Consider the following 17,176-nt stretch of genomic DNA (forward strand, 5'->3'; position numbering starts at 1 on the left):
GCTGAGAAACAAATGTATACCTACCAAAAAATTGAAAACACAGCAAAATGATCCAAAATGGATGACTGCAAATATAAAAAAAATATGAATAAGCAAAGAATGCTTCACAGAAAAATGAAACGTGAAAATACATACTATGCTATAAAAAAAATACAAAGGTATGAAAAAGCCCAATAAAAAGTTAGTGCTACAATCTAAGAGATCATATTTACATGCACGACTATACAAACCACTACTCACTGGCAATAGTAAACCTTTTTTCAACTACCTAAAGGAGAGTAGAAGCAATGCAAGCAACATCATTCCAGACATTAAATATGATGATAAGTTGGCTCAAACACCAGCGGAGAAAGCTATGTTTTTGGGTTTCTTTTTTGAGTCTGTCTTTGTCAAAGATGATGGCCAATCACCTGAAATGAAATCAGTGGATATACCTAAAGATAAAACTGACTTGATAATTTCTAGAGAAGGAGTATTTGACTTGTTGCGAAATCTAGAGGAAAGTAAAACTAGGGGACCTGATTATTTGTCTAGTAAAGTTTTAAAACTGTTTTCTCGCATTATAGCTCCATGTCTTACGGAGATTTTTCAATACTCGTTAGACAGTTACGCAATACCATCAATCTGGAAAGTTGCTAGGGTCATACCTATTTATAAAAAAGGAAATAAAGAATTACCCACTAACTACAGACCAGTGTCTTTGACTTGCATTACTTGTAAACTTCTCGAACATATTGTATCTTCTAAAATTCATGATCATCTAAACACATTCAAAATTTTGCACGATAGTCAGCATGAATTTAGAAGTGGAATATCTTGTGATTCCCAGCTTGTTTATACAATTAACGATCTTGCTTCTAATCTGGATAATAGAATTATTACAGATGTAATCATATTAGATTTTTTTAAGGCATTTGATACTGTGAATCATCGTAAGCTTTTACTCAAACTCAACTATTACGGTATAAATGAAAAACTTATTTTTTGGATAGAAGATATTTTATCTAACCGAAGGCAATTTGTTTCCGTGGAAGATGCCAACTCTCCATTTTGTCCAATTAACTCAGGAGTGCCGCAAGGGTCAGTTATGGGACCCCTTCTTTTTTTATTGTACGTTAATGACTTGCCAGACCTTATGGTGTCAGAATGCCGACTGTTTGCTGACGATACTCTTTTATTTAATTCCCGCGTCAACAAAGCGGTATTGCAACAAGACCTTAGGGTACTCCAACTCCAAAAGTATTCTAATGAGTGGCAATTGAATTTTAATGTTTCTAAATGTGCTGTTCTTTCAGTTGGAGAGACGAATTCAAAAGCAAGTTATTTTTTATGTGACCAACGTTTAGACAATGTTGATTCACATCCATATCTTGGCATTGAGTTGCAAAATAACCTGAAATGGGAAATTCACTATGTAAAAATAATAAGCAAAGCTAATAGAACATTACATATGCTAAGGAGACTTTTAAAGCATGCTGACACAAAAACTCGGCAGATTGCTTATTTTTCTTTGGTGAGGCCACTTTTAGAGTATGGTTGCACGGTATGGGACCCGTTTATGAAAAAAGATATCGAAAGATTTGAGAAAATACAGAACACCGCTTTAAGGTTCATTTTTAAACTAAAGGGGCAAGTCAGTTTTACAGAAATAAGAGCAAATACAGGGATCGAGAATTTAGCTAAACGGCAAAAAGATATTAGGTGTGCATTTTATTTAAAAGCAGTGGAAAGGAACTTTACGGTCCCTGATTTTAAAAATACTATCAAGCACCACAACACTCGACAGAAAGCAGGTCTGTTTGTGTCAACAATCCTGACAAATGCGTTTTTTAATTCTTTTTGGCCGAGAACAACTCGAGACCTGAAAGGTTTTTAGTAAAGAATTTTTGTAATAAAAGAGTTCCCACACCTTTCCTTCTTTCTAGAAGGGTGTAGTGGGAAAATTTTAGATTGGTTAGATATCTAATTTAGTTTACAAAATGAATTTTTTATCCAATTCCGTTCTAAAAACTGAATAGGTAAGATAAGCTACACAGTCTTTGGCGATCCTGTCATGCTAACTAGCTAAAAAGGCACAGGTGCTATTTTTGAAAGAACAACTGCTAAAGCAAGCAAATATTGATAATTGTTTATCTCAACCTGTTGACATATAAATCATAGTCGCAATAACTTAATTGTTTATGTGACAATATCCTATAAATTGCACATGGGATTCATGGCTCCTATAGCCTATAAAATGTCACGTTGATGACCTTAACTAATTAACTTTTCAAAGGATGGTCAAACAGTCTTTAGTTAGATTATAGACAACCTACTGGTGAATGGGTGAAAAACTTAGCTTGATGACTTTGTGGCATGAGATGGTTCAGACATAGATTCAGCTATTTTTTGTTGCGATGATTTTATCCCAGCATTGTTATGAGAGGTTCTCTTTTTTGCTAGACACACAGGAAACAGCTTCACTCATTTTAGTACTATACTTTTCAGACTGGCCGCTAACTTCCATGAAGGTATTCTTTATGTTAACTGCTAGTTTTAGCAATCTACCGTAGTTTGTTTTTGACAGGTTTACAAAAGTCACTGATAGTATGCTGTTGTTTTTTTGCTATTTACTGAATGGTAGATTCATGATCTATGTGACAGACTCCCATTAGCATAACTTAAGGCACTGAGGATGTCACTAATCTCAAGCCTTTATTAATATCTTTAATTTAGCATGCTACAAGTATAACCGAGTTATAACTGAAACTTTACTGTTGCAGAAATATTGCTTCTAGTTTAGCTACGAAGTTTAAGACAAATATTTCAGCATAGGATCTTTATAAATGTTGGTTTTTACTGATTCGTTGCATTTGGCATTATGTTTTTGCCTTTTTTGCTTTGATCTGCCACATGGAACAATGGTTTCACATGGGTGTGACACAATTGTTTTGGCAGTTTTTATTGATATCTAAGGTAAAACAGTTGTTTTATGTACCAGTTTTATTGTGTTTTTCACTACTTTCATCTTGTTATTAGACAGTTTTTTCCATTTGTTTTTAATACATTCATGTCCACTTTGTTGACATACATGTAGACTCGCCTAAAAATTACTTTTGAGTTGTAAAAATTTAGCCGCTTCTTGGATTCCGATTGTTATCGATTCTTAACAGCAAGCTGTAAGGTACACCCACTATGAATGTGTTTTCTTTATTGCAATTCTATTGTCTTTTGAGACCAGTGGTGTTCACTCAAACATCGTTGTGGTGAAAGTAACTGTTTTCTTTAATTGGCAACAATCTTTCTAGATTTGAAAATATTATCGTAAAAGTGTTCCATTGCGTGTGTGGCTTTGTTTCATAAGAATAAAATTTATGATGCTATTGTCTCTGGAGCCTACAAATCAAAATAGTATTGCTGCTGTTACTTCATCATCGCCTGTTTGTTCAGTATAAATTTAAAGCTGACTAAATGCTTTACGAATGGTGACTGGCCGTGCAGATCTTTTTTATATTGTTTGGGCTGAACTTCTGGACAATGAAAGCTAATAGTCGGCATTCCTAATTCATTAATGGCATTGCTGTATTTGTTATTACATTCTTGCACTAATTGACCCAAGCATACACCTAAATTTCAAGGTGTTAGCTTTAAAGTGTTTAATTCATTTTTGAGAAAACAACTATTAAACTTATTAATGTGTGTTTTTCCAGGAAGCTGGATGGAATCAAAAAGTTTGAAGTTTACTATATACTAGACTAGTTTACTATACACTAGACTAGTTTATTATACACTAGACTGGTTTACTATACACTAGACTAGTTTACTATACACTAGACTAGTTTACTATACACTAGACTAGTTTACTATGCACTAGACTAGTTTACTATACACTAGACTAGTTTACTCTACATTAGACTAGTTTGCTATACACTAGACTAGTTTACTATACACTAGACTAGTTTACTATACACTAGACTAGTTTACTATACATTAGACTAGTTTACTATACACAGGGCTGGTTTACTATACTTTAGGATTGGCCATAATGACTATTCAAACATCTATCAAAGAGCTGGTAATCATTTCAAACTAAATTTCATGCTTTCCGTGTATACATACATACTACACACCCCTGTGAGGACTATGATGCCAATGTACAAACGTGTGCAAACGAGATTGGCTTTTCATTTTTCAAAAATCTGATACATAAAATGGAAATCTTTCAGTAAAGGATAGTCGCGTAATAATGTAGACTTGCCTGTTGTACATTGTACACAATCAGGTTCCGAGTGTTTGTCAGAAACACTTCTTTTTAATACAAAGAGGAAAAACAGTTGTGCACCATAAATAAGCTAAGATCGCTTCTGGTGGCTATTCTCTTTTCATGCAACCTCATTACCTCTAAAAAAAACTTTATTTCCAATTTTTTCTGCTTTTACACTGCAGTTTATAATAGTTTATAATTGCATTATATACCAGTTTTTAGCGCAATCTGAACAATAAACATTTTTGCATTTAGTCTTTATGGAACAGCTGATATGCTGGTGTAGGTAAAATATTTTCCTCATTTGATTCCTAGTAAGCCTTTGGAAGTGTTATCAACACTATCAATTTATAAACGCTCAGAATGGTGCTATAGAATCTTTGTTATCTCTTCTGCGCCTGCTGCTTCCAGAAGGAGCCAACCATTGTTAGTCTGGGATTTTGATAAAATGAGTCTATCACCTTCATTACAAAAAAAAATTATTAGGGTTCCTGCATATACCAGTGGCAGAAAATTGACAATATCCATCTGCCCTTTGATTAGTTTTCAGACCATACTTGGTTGTCAACTGGGTGGTTTCTATCGGATTCTACTTCAGACCATCGCTATAATTGCTCGGATTTTTCTAGTCATCTCTATTAGAGATTTAGGCAAAGTGTTTTAGAGAAATTCATAGAATTGGCTGAAACTCGTTGATTTTCTGAAACTGATAAGACATCGGTTGTTTCTAGGGTGAGCCACGCTGGTAGAGCCCTATTCTTTAGGAGACCGACATTTGCCAAAAGTAATTATGGCTGAAAAGTCATTTCTCGAAGCTGAACTTGAGGATTTGAGAACTCGGTGTGAACGAGTGGTGGAAGGCTCAAAGCTTATAGCTTGTGTACCACAAGTGGTACAGGTGAAAATTACGTATGTGCTGTCTCATTTCATGCTAAATCTGTTTCACTAAGCCGTTATATCCTATTATTAAGTTTGTGCTCAGCTGAGCCATTCGTTGTGGTTTTTCGATGGTTATGTTATTTTTATTAACCTCAATGAAACTAGGTTTCATGTCTGTCCATACTTTTAGAATTTTATCAAATGTTTTCTATACAACTGATCATGGCTTCTGCTAACAAAGCTGAATGCCTCCACCTGTGACACTTGTCAGCGTGTGTAGAGGATTTGTCATATATCCGCATACATGGCAAGCAAACTCTGTTAGCAAAGTGGATACCTATAGTTTAGAAGTCTTATTTGATAGATCATAGGAGAAACATTAATGAAATAGATTAATATCTATTGTAACAAGTATGTGTATACACTGTGATAAATACACTGTGGATGCCCTCAGCCTATAAATTGCAATCGAATGTCTATATTTGATGTTTATTTACCAAAGATATGCTTCATTCGTTGAAGCTATTATACGCTGGAGCAAATGTTGCCGTAAGAGTACATGTAATTCATTTACAGCCGTTGTTCATTCCTTGGCTCACGGACTCACTATAGCCCCTTTAATCAATACTGCTGGTAATTTCACATAGCATGAAAACAAATGCTTATATAATGCTATTTAGACAACTATGCTGAATATAAAGAAATAGATGAACACAGAAAGGTTCATTGACACTTTAGACATGTGTGAAGGAAAGGATAGGCTTGGTGATGCACGCGTAGGCTCGGAGGTAAAAATAATAATAGAAATATGTGACATACACGGGGTTTAAAATATTTTAGCTTATAAATTATAGACTTTTTATAATTGTATTTTTTTAAAAACAATCGACAGTCGTATCTCCGCAAATTCTCCAGAGGTGTTAATATATACTTCTTATAATATAAATGTTTAAATTTAGGCCAAGTATTTGTTTAAAAATTTCATCATCGGTTCAAGATTTGAATGTAGATACTAGGCAATACTCTATGTTTAGATCGTTTGAGCCATCTATTTTATCTATTTTAGCTAAAATAAGTACTCGCTTACAGTTTTTTGTCTATTGTTTTCATATCATTTTTGACAAAGAAACAAAAAGGTTTTTGTGCCAAAAGGATATTGATCTGATTATTCAGAGCTGTTAACATGGTTTGTTTAGCCGAACGTCATTTAAGGAGTTGACTGCCCACTTCCAATTTGGGCCAGATTACCCAGCATCCCCTCTAGTTATTGAACTGAAGAGCAAACCACTTGACTTTAAGCTGCTTCAAGGTCTAGAGAAGATCTGTCACGAGGAGGCCACGAAATATCTCAACAAGCAACAGGTTAGGTGTCCTCGGAGTTGCCTTCTCCTATATCTTAGTTCTTGACTTCACAGAAGAGATATTTCTATATAATGATTATAGATTTATGTTATCATGTTATTTCTTGTGCATACATTGTTGTTTAATACATTTCATTTTGCTTGCATTGTTATGAAAGGTTTTTCTACCATAGTCCACATATGGCTAAAGTGTCTATGACTGTCTGTCCTAGATTTGCCCACTCATTGTGTGTTATCATTGTAAAGAGACGTTAAACAGCTCGATTGATTATCTTAGTATCTGAGTTTTTATTCATAACTTCTTGGTTTGATATACTTTAGTTTAGTATTGAAGTACTTGTTGCTGTTGGAGTAATCCTTTCATTGCTCAAGTTTATCGGAGTCGTCCCCTTTTTAGTAAAGTACCAATCAGAATCGTTCTTTCAGTTTGTCGTAGTTCCTGGCCGCGCGAGCTGAAGCATATGACAGAGAGCTCCATCTTGATTATCACCCACTACCATATAACTACATGTATTTAAACATCTTCTCTTGAACTGTCGATCGCCCTGGAACTGAACTGTATATCATGTTGCTGGTTGCAGGTTATTCCCCTGCTACAATTTATAAGGAAGTTTATTGATGAGAACCCACTATGCGTGTGTCGTGGGGAGTTGGCACACATTCAACAGAATCTTTTGCAAGAGGGAGACACTATTAAACTTAAACAGAAATCCTCACAAATACATTTGATGGTGCGGGGCGGGCCTTATTTCATCAAGATGTGCTTCACTGTGCCTGACTATTATCCTTTGGAAAAACTAGGGTAAGTAGCAATGTTTACAATTCTAGCACTGGCACGCAGACTATGCTTGAAACTCAGGCTTTGTTTTGAACGTAAATTAAATGCTTGGTGTGCATTTCGTTTATCTAACTGTATATGAAATATACTCTTGTATACCTCATAAAATATACTCTTGTATACCTCATACTCTTGTATACCTCATACTCTTGTATACCTCATACTCTTGTATACCTCATACTCTTGTATACCTCATACTCTTGTATACCTCATACCTGTATAATCTCATATATAAGTTTATGAGTATTTTAAGACAAAACATCGCATTATTATAGGTATTACTCATCTGTAAGTCAACCCCATCATTCCAGAATATTCTGGAATAATTATTTCAAACTTTAAATGATTTTTGCTAGTTGGAATAAAAGGAACCGTTCCAAATTGAAGGTTTTTACTCGGTACATTGATAGGGTTATTCGCCATATTTTATATGAGGTTTACGGTATTGTCTGTGCAATGACTGCACGCTAAAATGCAAGTTAAGCGTTTGGCGTTGATCAAATGTTTGCTACTCTGTGGCTGAACAAACAAAGAATGAATATTTATAGAACTTTAGAATATTTATAGAACAAGGTCTAATTAAATGTACGTGTACGCATTAGACTTTACGTATGTTAGAATTTACAGTTGTGAAATTGTGCTTAATGCCGTTCTAAATATATTACTTGTTACGTTTAAAGCTGGTCGGTGGCAGAACAGCGCAACAATGGCTGCTGCCATGATATGATTAAAAGTGCCGTCGTAAGCTTGTTTATTTGTAATTTACATTTGAGCCTCGCCATACAATTTTAATTCCTTCCAGTGTTGGCATCATGAAGCGAAAATGTCATATAGAGGGGTATAGAATAAAAACCTATAGTAGTTATTTAACGCAAACACCTTCCGGCGAAATCATCGAAGTTTTATATCCGTACTGTACATATTAAATATTAGTAACAAAGTGGTATGTTAACCTTAGTAACTATAGTTACCTACAGTAACTCTAGTGTATTTATTGGTTACTAGCCGAATGCTTGGCGTTGCACAGGTATCAAAAACAGCTTATAAACAGTAGCAGGTAATGTAGTTGCCTGTTACTTGCTATTAGCCTGGCACATTGCGAATGGCTAATTTGAGTAAGCTACTATTTGTACTGCTAAACTTACCAAAAAGGAGCCGTGAGAGCAAGCTTTAGAGATATCGCGCGTAGCATAATGCAGTCGCTATACGTATTTTAACCCAAAAAATGACTCATATCACCCAATGAATTCATTACATCTCTCATAGCTTAATAGGTTAGGGTATCGCCTGGTCAACAGAAAGTTCTGAGATCAAATCTTCTGTGATACAGATTTTCCATGACAAGATATTCAGCGCTATAGCTGGACAGATGAATGACAAACTTTGAGATTTATATATATATTATATATATTATATAATAGTCATTGACTATTATATTATAGTCATTGCGCCCAGTGCCCCAATGACTATATTATATTATAGTCATTGGGGCACTGGGCGCAATAACACTGGCGCATAAAATGTGGCTTGCCCAAATACCAACAACAATCAACTCAGGTGAGTTGCAGAAAAGTGAGCTATTGGGAACAGCTAAGATCTTGAGGCGAGTGCTCAAACTCCCAGGTCTCTGGTAGGAGACCCGAGTTAGAGCAGAAACTACCACCCATACGGGTTAACCGGGATGAGGAAACAATTTTTTTATATGTATATATATTATATATATATTATATATAGATGATCTGCATTAAAATTTAACGTTGTTATGTGCAGTGCGTACCATAGAGAGTTCTTACCTTCAATACCGACGTACATATAACAAACTTTGAATTCACTTTAAGTAAGTTTAGTTTACTAAACACGCATACTTGAAGCTAAATTTTAGTATGTCTTTTTAATTATTTTACTCAACTTCAAATTTTTATCACTAAAATTTTAGCACCTATCAGTTTTCAACTTTGCTTTCACTATAACTTTTAGCGGAGCGCATTAAAACCCTTTTTTAACCTAATTCACCCAGAAAGTGTGAGTGAGGCTGTTCTCAAAAATGTTCTGTTTAGTATTGAGAGAAATCGGTCAACTTGTCTCTTTCATGCGGTGTAAAAAATTTTTCTGTGAACAGCACTTTGACATCTTTGCTATTTCGATATTACGTCATACGTCGAAGCACACCGACTGCCAAATTTGAACTCGGCAAAAATTTGGTTAAATTCGTATGGTAAAAGAAGATTCGTTTGGCGAGGTCAAAAAATCATCATGTTTCACATTGTAAGGTGAAAAAATCGTTTAGCAAGATAATCGTATCCTGAGGGTGCACTGTATACCGTACTTCCATTGATATTTGATACTCGTAATTATGTGAAGTAACTTTAACATTTATATAACGAAGCACCATTATTGTGTTTGTTGAGGCTTCATACCACAGTGTGTATATTGCATGTATAACAAAATTTTCTTTTTATATTCACATTCTATTCAACTCGGCAGCGATATGTCCATAAACATTACTCATATATACATATATGTCGACACTAAAATTCTGCCATAAAATCGTCTCTGGTAAACTCGACTTATGTACACATGAGTGTATACGGTATTCTTATGCTGTTTTCATTGTGTTGAGGAATCTTCAGAATAAATTATTTTTATACCCGCTCTAATAAGGAGAACCTCAGCTCTAAATCCATGAGTTTTAGAGCAAAGTGCTCTTCTCTCTAGGGTGTTTTCAATGAACTATCCGGAAGTGTCTATTATTGAATAAAACACATGACAGGCTTATTCCAATCCATAAACTTCTCTGGAGTTATCTTCTCCATGCTGCCTTTGACGATAATGTGATAAGCATGGTATTTAGTTTATAAATTAAAGGAATAACCCAGGAATAAATCCAGTAAACACAATTCTAACATATACATATATAGTATAAGGTAAGCGTTTGACTATCGTAGCCTACAAACATGAATTATTTATAAGGATGTCAGGTCAGGCATTCTCCTGTCCAATGTCAACCAATGAGTTCTTCTTGGCTCAGGTATCACGTACCCTTATCTTCTCTAATTAAGGATATATCTGCCTACTTCTGATATACAGCTACCCATCCCATCTGCTTGTCTCAACTTAAAGCATTGTCACATGTTCAACATCAGCTACCCTTTCCATCTGTGCGTCTCAACTTAAAGTTTTGTCATCTGTTATTTCAGGGTGGAATGCGCTGATCATAACTTCCCAGAGCTGTTCAAGCAGAATTTCATAGGCCACTGTGTGGAGATAGCTAGAAAAAGTGTTGAGCCTCCAATCCGAAAAAATCCCAAGTAAGTTTTTGGGTGTTACCTGCAGATTATTTTACTTGTCTCACAACTTCTAATAGGTTTAATAATTTAACAAATGCATTTATCATTTTAGAACGCGATGCCGATGCATCGACCAGCCAAAAACATTCGTTGCTAAATTTGTGTTAGCGTTTCTGATTGTGATATGAAGCTCTCTTATTTTATATTAGCTGTGCTACCCGGCGTTGTCCGGGTAGTAAAAAAAGTCTTTTGACAGAAAATTGATTTGTATTTGACATGTAACAACATTTGCCATTCTAACTTTCAAACTACATATCATGAGAAAAAGGTTTTGTGCAGGACAACTGATTTAAAAATAAATTAAAAAACTGTAAAGGTTTTCAAACCAATTTAAAAGTTCATTACTTTCATCGACCTATATCTTTTGATAGCGTATAGTGGAACCTCGGTTCTCGAACATAATCAGTTCCAGAAGGTAGTTCGAAAACCGAGTTGTTCGAGATCCGAAACAATTTTTCCCATTAAAATAAAATTATGTAAATTTTAATCCGCTCCAAGGCGAGAAAACAACTTTGGTAAAGTATTTTTTCAACATTTTACACCATAAGCTGTACTTGCTAAGCTTGTACTTGTAGTTGCTATTTTACACCATAAGCTGTACTTGTACCCGGGTATTGCCCGGGTAATAAAAAAGTCTTTGCTTAGAAAATTTATTTGTATTTAACATATATAACAACATTAGCCATTCTAACTTTCAAATTACATATCATGAGAAAAGTGTTTTGTGTAGTTGAAATAATTTGAGAGAAAATAAAAACAACTGTAAAGTTCTTCAAACTTTGTCAAACAACTATAACTTTCAAACTTGATATCATGAGGACGATGTTTTTGCGGGTCTAATAAATTAAAAAAAATAAAACAATTGTAAAAGGGATTAGATGTAAATGTGAAATAATTAGCAAGTAATAGCTAAATTAAGTCGGTTTTGCAACAATTACAATAAAAGATGATACGGTAATGATACAATTAATACAAATTGAGAAAACACAATAAAATTCATGAATATGTTGAATTAATAATAGCAATTCTTGCATAAAAGTGTGTGGGTAGAAAAGGGTTACTGTCCCACCAGAAACTATCCATCAATTCTTTGAATACGACGATACTAAAAAATATGAGAGAATATCATAGTATTTTGTAGTTGAAATTTTATTAAAATAATGTCTGCCAAAAATGGTTGAATAAAAGAATAATATTAATAATAAAGATTAGAAACTAATCAAGTAATAATAACAGTGATATGAAAATGAATAATGTTTAAACTTCAAACACGATACTCAAATTATGTTTAAAAGAATGCAAGTTGAAATAATAACAACGATGAAACAAACTTTAAAAAACTTATATTATAAACTTCAAAAGTTATAAGTTTATAAATGTAATAAGAGAATGTAAATTGATATATCTATATATATATATATATTTCTCAAAGTATGTAAATGTATGTAAATATAAGAGAGTGAGGAATAAATGATACTTGCAATCTTACACGATAATCTTACACGATAATCTTACAGTAATCCTATCTGCTACACTTCTTTCACAATAAATATTCATGAACACGTCATTGAGAGCAATTGGTCTTAATGCATGCAAAGGTGTGTTGTTGAGTTCCTAATCAGATGAGTGCTTAATCGGCTGGTTCTCAGGAACCAGACTGAGTTTTAAAACCAGTGATTTTTGGTGACCTGGCAGAAGGCATGGAGCATGCGGTATTTGGACGAAACTGTAGAAACGCATAGCATAGGGTTCACACAGACTAACAGACAGACACAATGAACACATAAGGTTCACACAGACTAACAAACAGACACAATGAACACATAGGGTTCACACAGACAGACAGACACAATGAACACATAGGGATCACACAGACTAACAGACAGACACAATGAACACATAGGGTTCGCACAGACGAACAGACAGACACAATGAACACATAGGGTCCACACAGACTAACAGACACACACAATGAACACATAGGGTTCACACAGACTAACAGACAGACACAATGAACACATAGGGTTTACACAGACTAACAGACAGACACAATGAACACATAGGGTTCACACAGACTAACAGACAGACACAATAAACACATAGGGTTCACACAGACTAACAGACACACCCAATGAACACATAGGGTTCATACAGACTAACAGACACAATGAACACATAGGGTTCACACAGACTAACAGACAGACACACAATGACAAAGTGAAATTCATCAATATAGATATTACTGTTTTCATTTAATAATCATTCAAAAGTACTATTTTATTGATACTGTCATTTTATAACAGGCTTGTTTTCAGTGACGCGAAGTTTAGATAGTTTCCGTTTTTAGACAAGTTGACGTGACTAATTAATCCGTCGTCGTTTCGACTTTAACAACTAGATTGACCAATAAATATTTGTGTCAGTCATGCGAAGGCCATGATGTCCCTGTCAGATTGTCTATTATCGCTATTGCAGTATCATCAGTATTTAGTTATCAATAATGGAGACATATGAACACATTGGCAATTAAAATCATTCACGTGCAAAACACTTCATGAACAAACTTGTATTTAAGGCATTTTATTCCCAAAAGAATGACTATGTTATAAATTGAAATATATTTGTACAGTTATAAATAGTTGTTTGTGTTAAGCCCATGTCATTTCCTTGAAAAGTGAATATTCCTAAAATTAGCTCGCTTTGGAAGTGAATAAAATGGAATCGAGTTTTTTTAGAATAGACTATTTCACCTATTTACATTTATCGATGCAGACCAAAAGATGCATACCGTCTGTATCTAGCCAGGCTATTAAATATGATTCGCAAGTCACTTTTATTTTCAGAGCTCCCCCTTTCGAGCCAAAACCTTCACTAAAGGCAATAGCAGATTTCCTGTTTACAGATTGTGTGAAGAGGTATTACAAGGAGCCATGTGCTGCCTGCAAAGCTCATGCATTGCCACCTGATCCAAAAGTGAGCTTCATTTATGTTTACAAAATGTATCTGGTCGCTGTTTTTCACCTTCTTTGACATAAATTGGAATATTACATGCAATGCCTGGGAGCAGGACTGTCTCCAAATCAGCGTTTGTATATGAAATCAAATCAGTTATATGCAGATTTGATTTAAATTAAATCACTTCTTCGTGTCAAATTGTATCTAAGAAATGGTTCATGATCACGGAAACCATGGTTGAGTCGGGATTGTAAGATTTGGAGTTATCTACATTAGCAGGAGAAAATTCTCAGTTATTTTGCAAAAAAGATTTTGATTCTAGCTTAATTACAGCAGATTTTATGGTCAATAAACTGAATGCGCGTTTACCATTAGTGCGAAAACATAGTTCCAAGAAAACTGGTGTTAAAGTTTGAGAAACGAAAACCAATGCACAATTTTGTTTACATTTCAAAACGTCATAGCAACCAATGTCAAGAAATTGTCATATTTATCTAGATTTCTGTGTTTATATCAAAAAGATTATGCTGAATTTAAAAATTTAAACAGATTTTAGCTGGTTGTCATAGAAATACCTGTATATTTATAAGAAAATGTATTACTTAATTTTGCAGATATTAAAAACGGCTTGGCAGTACCGGGATATCTGGCACAGCCAAATCATCAACAAAATCTTTAAAAAAAATAACAACAGTAACATATTGCACACCATCGGTCATTATACACTCCGATTTTGGAAATTTGAATAATTATTCCTATAATTAAATCTGATAATAATCTTATAAAATCGAATAACTATTCTTTTGATTAAATAGTGTAATAATCTTTTAAGAATCGTTAGGAAAATATCATCGTATTTCCCTTTACTTTTACTTCTTTTGACATCAGTTGGAATACCAAAGTACTCATAAGTGTCCAAAATGTCAGAGTTATCTTTAAAATCGGCAAGAAAGAAACGATTATATTTATCGGACGCCATTTCTCAGTCGTTCCTGTTTAGCTTAGCAACAGTTTTAAGGGGTTTTCCGAGGGTTAAAAACTTCTATTGGCTAAACTGACTTCAGATTTAGAAATATCACTCTTTGATTGGTCCAGATGCATGTGTTACAAAATCGTTACCAATATTATAAATTCAGTTAGTGCAACTTCAAAGTCGGATAACTCAACTTCGTGATTTGCGACTTAACCATGGTTTCTGTGACCGCGACACAAATCAGCTCACTCGCTTGATGTGCACAAACCCAAATCAATCGATAATGATTTGAAGGGAGTAATCCTCTCTTTTTACAGTTAATGGGGACCGGCGGCCCTCCGATAAATGAAAATCTGTGAAATAGGAAGTATTGTTTCAAAGTATATGTTGAAGTCAAATTTTAACACCAGATCACTTTAACTGCTTCTAACCATATTGTATTTATTTCCTATATAATAAGTGAGTAGTTTGAAGTTACCTTGATTGAGTTTCAGTTCATATTTCAACTTTAGTTTCAGTATTATAAGTCGGAGAATGCACTTACATAGTACTGGAGTAGTTTGGTCTTTGTCTGGTCTGAATATTCCTGCTTGTGATTAACTAGGTTTGCTATGGGAAGGAAGTTACATATTTGTAAATGTATGTTATCTATGTATATTTATGTATTTGAATTTTTTAAATATTTATTAATTAATCTAATTTTATTTTTATTCTTTTAACGAACATTTTTCAACCCCGAAGTACTGAAACCACGAACGATGAGCAGCGAAGTGTCGAGGGATCACAGTATTTGATAAGTTATTGAGTAGAAACCATCTAAGAAACAAATCCGTAGCTATATGAGATTATCTTAAATATCTAGGTTACATTTAGTCTCTCTGTTCTTCTTATTTTTCCCTCTATTCATAGAAGTGTTAACTTTATAGATTACATAGACTATCCATAGATGTGTTAACTATATAGACTACATAGACTATCCATGGATGTGTTAACTATATAGACTACATAGACTATCCATAGATGTGTTAACTATATAGACTACATAGACTATTCATAGAAGTGTTAACTTTATAGATTACATAGACTATCCATAGATGTGTTAACTATATAGACTACATAGACTATCCATGGATGTGTTAACTATATAGACTACATAGACTATCTATAGATGTGTTAACTATATAGACTACATAGACTATCTATAGATGTGTTAACTGTATAGACTACATAGACTATCCATAGATGTGTTAACTATATAGACTACATAGACTATCCATAAATGTGTTAACTATATAGACTACATAGACTATCCATAGATGTGTTAACTATATAGACTACATAGACTATCCATAGATGTGTTAACTATATAGACTACATAGACTATCCATAGATGTGTTAACTATATAGACTACATAGACTATCCATAAATGTGTTAACTATATAGACTACATAGACTATCCATAGATGTGTTAACTATATAGACTACATAGACTATCCATAGATGTGTTAACTATATAGACTACATAGACTATTCATAGATGTTTTAACTATATTTCATGGATTCCTATCTTAAAACAACAGTAGGCAGAACATGAACTATTCAAAATAAACAAAATGGCGAGAGGAAAATCTTTAACATCTCATTATATATTATATATATGTGTATATTATATGTACATCACATACCTTTGCTGTTACATATCAGTAACAGAAGTTTTGAAAAGGTTGACGCGAATGAAGAAATCCTTAAACGCATTATGTATCCACTTTTACTAAACCCCTTTTTATTGGAGTAGATATTAAAAGGATAGACAGTACTCTGATAGCATTTGTTTATTTTACTTTGTCAGCGTAAAAAATTATATTATATATAAGTTGGTTGTACCGCTGTGTATATGAAAAATAATGAAAAATACCACATATGCATTGCAGAATGAGAAAGAAGTTTTTCAATAAATTGCGATAAAAAATAAGAGATTTTGCGAAGTGAAATGATGGTCAGGATGGGTTGTTAACAGGATGGGTTGTTAACAGGATGGGTTGTTAACATAGATTTTACTGGTCTCAACGCATGCAGATTAATGTTTCCTTTCATTTAAGTATAGATACGATTGGGTGATTCACTGGTGCAGAGGTTAACATTAGAGATGCCCCGATTCTAAATTCACCAGCCGATTCAGATACCGATCCAATATACCGATCCTAATTGAAAAATAATCCGATTCAGATCTTTTGTGTTGCATAGATAGTTGTTCATTTTATTATGCAAATACAAACATAATGCAAAGAAAACATGAATATTATTGTATTTATTTGTTTGCATTTATGGAAAAAATATATATACATATTCACATACCGACATACCGTGCATGTAGTAACAAAACAGTCCATGTTTCTTGTAATTTGTAAATAAAGGTAATTACTGTTAGTGGTACAGTTCTATCTGTGATACCGAAGTCTCTCTTCTATTGTTGGATGAACTGCTGTGCCTGTACAGGTTTAGAACAAATCAATGTTTCTTTTAATTACCGTTAGTGATTCAATTATCTCAGTAAGATGTCTCTTTCTTCCATCATTATC

At 33.9% G+C, this 17,176-nt stretch overlaps 1 protein-coding gene across 2 annotated transcripts in view; it reads left to right on the forward strand.

Moving 5' to 3' along the window:
• The window catches only part of LOC137408448 (uncharacterized), a 34,482-nt gene that overhangs the window by 404 nt on the left and 16,902 nt on the right, over positions 1 to 17,176 (forward strand). For both annotated transcript variants that reach the window (XM_068094981.1, XM_068094980.1), the window contains exons 2-6: positions 4,975 to 5,152; positions 6,319 to 6,484; positions 7,065 to 7,285; positions 10,519 to 10,629; positions 13,512 to 13,641. In XM_068094981.1, the coding sequence (XP_067951082.1) occupies positions 5,034 to 5,152; positions 6,319 to 6,484; positions 7,065 to 7,285; positions 10,519 to 10,629; positions 13,512 to 13,641 (747 nt within the window). In that variant the 5' untranslated portion in view covers positions 4,975 to 5,033. The remainder of the gene's footprint in view (positions 1 to 4,974; positions 5,153 to 6,318; positions 6,485 to 7,064; positions 7,286 to 10,518; positions 10,630 to 13,511; positions 13,642 to 17,176) is intronic.

Source organism: Watersipora subatra, chromosome 11, assembly GCF_963576615.1.
Source record: "Watersipora subatra chromosome 11, tzWatSuba1.1, whole genome shotgun sequence".
Taxonomy (NCBI): Eukaryota; Metazoa; Bryozoa; class Gymnolaemata; order Cheilostomatida; family Watersiporidae; genus Watersipora; species Watersipora subatra.